Source organism: Echinops telfairi, unplaced genomic scaffold, assembly GCF_000313985.2.
Source record: "Echinops telfairi isolate 266 unplaced genomic scaffold, ASM31398v2 ScPeMD7_7422;HRSCAF=8460, whole genome shotgun sequence".
Lineage (NCBI taxonomy): Eukaryota > Metazoa > Chordata > Mammalia > Afrosoricida > Tenrecidae > Echinops > Echinops telfairi.
The window spans coordinates 1,492,364-1,498,759 of NW_022111322.1; the positions used below are offsets into that span (position 1 = coordinate 1,492,364).

Below are 6,396 nucleotides of genomic sequence, written 5' to 3' on the forward strand. Positions count from 1 at the left end.
AAATGCAAATCTTGGCGGCATTTTTTAGAATCTTTACAAATTAATTTTCAGTTATTATAAAATTGAGTTGCTGAAAATAGATCACTGAAATGTTTGATTTGCATTAATTACTTAGGTTCCCATATTGATAATAGTTCCACACAAATGAAAGTGGAAAAAAAGCTTGTTTTCATTTCTTTCATTTGCAGTCAAATAATGGAGCCTCAGAAAGTTTATGGAAAATTTTCATTATCTTTTAATGACACCATGAACTTTTTTGAAGCCCCCTATAGGCACCATTTGATGCCATCATTGCCACTAAGTTTATTCCGACTCATAGCAACCCTATAGGTCAGGATAGAACCTGACCTGGGGGTTTCCAAGACTGTAAGTCTTGATGGCAATACATAGGGAAAAATAACTGTGGTTAACAGGAATATTTATTATGTTTTTTTAAATTGCTTAAGAATGAAACATGTCCCTTCTCAATAGCTCTAGGCATATTCTCTATATACACAGTATCTTTCCACATGTTTTATTTTTAACATGCAAGTTGGTGTCTTTTGAACACAGACTGCCTCGCTTATCACCTCCTGATCTCTGATAGCCGATCTCTGGAAGCACAAATCTGTTTTCAAGTCTTGATTTTGTATGGGATGTTTACAAATCATAGGACTTCCAAGAATGTGATTCTGCAAAGTCCTGGGCCCAAGGCAGTGAGGTTAGGCCTCACATACACGCTTGTCAGAGGCGTTTGTATTAAGTGCTTTACTGTCGGGTGGTTGGCAGGCCTGGTACAAACTATGGTATGAAGAGTTCCTGATTTGACTCCCTTCTCTTTCAGCTTCATCATAGGGGACTTTGGATGAGGCTGCACTAGTGCTAGACATTAGTTTGAATTAGAAAACCTGTTTTCATATTTTTCTCATTTCCTTTTGAAAACACTGCTGTAATTATACATCTGGCAGTCAGCAAGGTGTGGCATCAATCCACTGATAATTTTGCTTTGAAGTATTCCAACCATCTCTTTAATAGCCTTTAAAATTTTATTTCTGTATACCTTGCCATATTCCTGAGGACTTTTTGGGAGCAGAAATAACAATAATATGACAAGAGAAATGTAAGCTAGGTAAGAAGATTGACGCAAAGAGAAAGTAAGAGAACGTAGGATTAGGCCAGGAGGAGGTCTTCCACATACAACCTGAACATTCCATGACTTCTCAGTACGCTCTGCGTTTCATCCTGAGCGCAGTCACTATGCTTAGGGCAAGCGGGCAGTCTTGGAATTCCCAGAGTTTCTCAGCCAATAGTGTTTAGTCTGTTTGGAGGAGCAGTGGCAGTACAGACATCCATGGGGCCAACACAAGACAGGGCAGTGATGGCTGGGCCTTCAAAAATGACAGTGTGTCAATTCTGACAAATGCCTTGCCTGGTTTCCCAAGTTCGACTACTGATTTCATTGTGTAAGTTTTATATATACATAATAGGTCATATAATGAACTTCCACGTGTGTGTATCACTCAGGTCCAATAATTATGGATATTTTACCAATTAGAAAAGCCTACTATACCCAATCCCCTGCCTGCTGGAGTGTGTGAAAGCAAATTGCCACATGACTTCATTTCATTGGGAAATTCTTCTGTTTGTCTTCCTACCAAATAGACTCTATCTTAGCCAAACCAAACAAAAAGCAGCAGCACAGTAGCTACCAACAGTGCTCATACCTAATGAAATCAATCTGTCATGTCTTAATGAAACTTTCTGAGCATTTCAAAAATAGTTTACTAGATGATGATCCAAGCAAAGTCTACTTATATGCATCCTAATTACCTTTTTACTTGAACACTTCTCACACTTTTGGGGGGGTTGTTTTCCCCCCCTATCATTCGTGAAGGAGCCTACTCACTTGTATATAAGTTTCTCAGACTGAGATTTACGGATTAGGTCCTTGTGGTGGTGTTTGATTTATTCCTCTCACCTTCATATTATCTGTAAATCAGAGTTAGGTCTAGAAGCTTGATTAGAGTCAGAGTAGGGGACATAGCCTTTGTTTTTTCTACTTATGATGATGTTGTTTGATCAATGGGTTTCTGATTTTATAGACGAAAGGTAGGAAAAGCCTGGTGTGGGGCAGAAACCCTTGTGGGCCTAAGCTACCAGTGGGAGGGGAGGAGTCAGAAACACTTTCCCATTCAAGACTGCTCCCAGACAGCAGACAGGTTTTGGCGCCTGTGGGGTAGGGAAGGGGAACAGAAATACTTAAAAAAACCTATCCTGAGGTCTAGGTGCATAAAGTGGTGTGCCAAAAACTCAGGCTTCCCTATGAGCTTCTCATTGAGTAATGAGCAGCAGCAATTTACCTTCTGCGGAAAGGCAAGACCATGGAGACAGGCCCCTTTAGAGGCTTTTGAAAGCTGAGGGGAAGCTACAAGCATTGTGAAAACCCTTCTTTACCCAGACTCCACAGCTAGCAGCAGTCCATAATGGGAGGCCTTTGAAGTGTAGTGTGCTGCGGAGCGGCAGCAGAACTCGGCCTGCTCCAGGATTGACCAGAGTGACTGGACCAGTCCCTGACACTGGAGACCTGGCAGGAGGCATGCCCATTTCTGGGTGTAAACACTATTTGTCCTTCGCAACTTGCCCTCTTCTTCTTCTCAAAGTGCTCAGCAGTCAGCAACAAAGCAAGGGACGCTTAGGAAAGCAGAGGAAAAACCAACATTGCTGTAGTTGTGTTAGAAATTTCCTTTTTTCCAAATACCTTTAAAAAGAAAAACCTCCATTGTTGTGAGACTAGAAAATCTTTCAGAAGAAAAACTATCCAAAAGAAAGGTATAATTAAATTTCATAAGTCAAAGGTAGCCAATTTCAGTTGGCTAGAAGGCCGCTGAACTGTTGGTAATGACATTATGTTTGGGGTTTCTCATTTTAACTCCATGTTTGAACATTTTTCTGAGGTAGGATTGTGGGAAGCATATGAGAATGGGCTTCCTCAGTGGCTCTCTTGAGTCCTATCAGTGCCTCTTTGCTTGTATGATGCCCACACTCACTTATTCCCATGACTTCAGCCGTGAATGGCTGTCCTGAGGCCGTGATAAGGTATTTATATGGCTTGGTCTGGCTTTGTTGGCTCCTCAGGTTATCCTACCTTGCGGATAGAGAAGAACGATTTGCGAAGCGTCACTCTTCTGGAGGCCAAAGCCAAAGTGAAGGACATCGCCATCTCCAGGGAGAGGATAACCCTGAAAGACGTGCTCCAAGAAGGTATTTATTACGTGGAAATCAATCTTCAGGGAAGACTTAACCATGTTACCAATATGGAATGATTTTTTTAAACAGTTTTATTGGTGTGTAATTCACATATCATACATTTCAATAGTTCAATCACATCATATGGAATGATTTTTTATCATTTCGAGTATTTTTAAGCCATTCTGCATCTGTTCTAAGACAAGGAAAGAAGATAAGATTCTACCTTGTGGAAAGCACTGTACAATATATTTTATAAGACTGTTATTTTTGCTTTCTGTAGATCTTTAATTTACCTTAATACAGCTCTGTAAAAGCATATGTATTAGTGTTTATTAGCTTAAAGGTACATTTCATATTTAGTTTTTAGTTAAAGCTCATTACTACCTAGCTCATCTCAGGCCATTTTCTCTTTGACAATATGGGAGTTTTCACAGGAGCATTGCATGGAATTTGGAATTGGATCCAAGTTCCAATCCTGGCCCCATGATTTATTAATTTGTATGGTTTTGGAGAAAGCATCTTGTCTTTAAAGTCCTGTGTGCTCTTATATGAATTTGAGCTATAATGCTTATTCTTTAAGAGTCTTTTATTAGCCATTACAAAATAAAATCAGTAAAGATTTTCATAGTTCAATTTTAGCTACTCCACCACCCCCACCACCCCTCCCGGCCTCACCAAATAAAAAAGGTCTTAGCTTCCCTTCCACATTAGGTGTTCAGAATACCTTTTACAAATGGGGGAAAGTGACCTGGGCAACTCAGCAGCTTAAGCACCTGTGGCCCTGGAGCGGCTGGATTGGAAAGAAGGGCTGTGTGAATCTAGAATGACCCCTTGGCCATCTCCTAAAGCTACTCTATAAAATGTGTAGCAGCAGCGAGGAGTGCATCTTTTCCTTTCACCCTTGCTTTGGGCTAAGTTTGGAACCTCGCATGCCTCTGTGGGAACCCCGTTACCAAGCTCCAGTGTTCCAGACTCTGTCATTAGTTCATTTGTGGCAATACAGAAAGAATTCTCATATACTTAGTTTAGGCATGATATTTCTAAAAACTAGTAACATTTCACAGCAACAAAAAAAAGCTTTTAGACATCATTATAGAACCCAAAGACTTGGGTTTGTTTTTGTTTTTTTACATTACGGACTAACATATGCAATGTTGTTGATCACAGATGTCCTTGTGTGTGTTTTCATTTATGTTGTACCAAAAAGTTGTATACTTAGAATTTTATGACCTCATTAATTCTTTTTCTAGGTACTTTTGGACGTATTTTCCATGGGATTCTCATAGATGAAAAAGATCCAAACAAGGAAAAACAAGCATTTGTGAAAACAGTTAAAGGTAGGATCCATTCCCCCAACCCCCACCCGCTACTCCATCTCTCTCCATAATGCTTTCCTCTCTAAGGTGGCCCAGGCCATCAAGAACCAGTCTCAGATTCCCAGTGTACACCAGACCTTAACTCAAAAGACTCATGGATTCGGACTCAAGGTGAACCATGTAAGATAGAGTAGAACTGCCCCTGTGAGCTTCTGAGACTGTAACTGGATGGGAGTTTCTACTTCACAGGAGTAGAAAGCTGTGTTTCTCCCAAGGAGCAGCTGGTGGATTTGAACTGCTGACTTTGTGGTTAGCAGCTGAAAGCTTAACCCACTATGTCACTAGGGACCTGACCTTTACACTAGTCGGTTTTAATTTAGACTCTTTTATTAGATATATAAAATAGAAGTCTGATAAATTGAGATACTAAACATTTATTAGGTATCACGCAGGTGTGCAGTTAAATTTGCATCCACTTTGCTGCTATATCTAATTTTGGTTTTTTTCCTAGGTTGAAATTCTTTGATACCATCTTTTTTTCCCTCTTAAGAAACACTTACTTCCCCAAATTGACGATTGTTAAGACTAGAACTGACCAGACCCACAGTAATTACTTAAGCAAAATAGTTTGCTTATGGATACAACAAATTTACAAACACAATTCTTCTCTTTTCTAGACAAATGGTTTAACTTCTGTATCTTTAAATATGCATTATATTCACTCTCTCCTTTGCCTACCCCCAAAACATTTTTTTAAATAATTGCATTTTTATTGTGAATTAGTTCAAACCAAACTCACTGCCATCACGTCAATTCCTACTCATAGCAAGTCTCTAGGACTGAGTAGAGCTGGGGTTTCTGAGATGGTAAACCTTCCCGTAGTAGAACGTCTCATCTTTCTCCTGAGGAGAAGCTGGCAGTTTTGAATCACTCGCCGTGTAGTTAGCAATCCAGTACATAACCAACAAAAAAACAAGGCGCCTTTTGGGGGCAACAAGGATGGTGGTGGTGGTTGTGTATATTTTAGATCATGAATTCTGCATTCAGTAGTTCAAATCCCTCATCAGCAACCACCCTGACCCACCTCATGTTCTATCTCACCTCATCACCTGATTTCTCTTCTCCCTCTTATTGACTCTATCCCCCCTTTTACCCAAGGCAACACCTGTCAACCTTCTAGTCTGCAGTTTTGTTTCCCACCCTCGCCCTCCCTCCTTTGGGAACCTCCAAGGTCTGTTCCCTTGAGTCTGCAAGTCTTTGCTGATCTGAAAACACTTTAAAATGGCTAGTGTTTTAAGCTGGATCTTAATTTTCTGGCCAGTTTTGAAGAATATTTTACAGACTACATTTTGTAAATGTAAAATTTGAGCCATAAATTTAAAAATGAAATTGTCTTTTGATCTTTCCTTCCCCATTTTTAACAGGAAATGTTTTCTCCTTATATCTAATATTTTTGAGGTTATAAATATTCTATGGACAATTTCAAACTGGGCTATGACTTAATTTGTTCTGAATGAATCTTGATTTAACAAAAGAGGCTTCTCTGCAGATTTGGGCTGATATAAGTTGGAAGGGGAGGCAGAAAGGAAACACTATTGATAAGAAAGCACAATGTGGATACTAGGGCTTGTTCCACAAGATAAGCTTTCTCTTTCTGTGCACACTTGAAGCACATTTACTTAGTGGTTTCCATGCCTTACACTGTAATTGCAATGTTCTCTGTGAGCTTCATGGAAAATAAAGAAAATGCACAAGGAGTCCCTTGGTAAGTTATTATTTGCATGGGAGACCAAGAGGCAGTGCATTGACTATACTACTGTGTAGTTGCCTCAACATTGTTAGATTATGCTGC

The 6,396-nt window shown here is 39.8% G+C and overlaps 1 protein-coding gene across 1 annotated transcript in view; it reads left to right on the forward strand.

The window, feature by feature from the left end:
• Positions 1-6,396, forward strand: part of RYK (receptor like tyrosine kinase) — a 187,018-nt gene that overhangs the window by 149,791 nt on the left and 30,831 nt on the right. The window contains exons 8-9 of the mRNA XM_013008109.2: positions 3,115-3,240; positions 4,479-4,565. Coding sequence (XP_012863563.1) covers positions 3,115-3,240; positions 4,479-4,565 — 213 coding nt within the window. The remainder of the gene's footprint in view (positions 1-3,114; positions 3,241-4,478; positions 4,566-6,396) is intronic.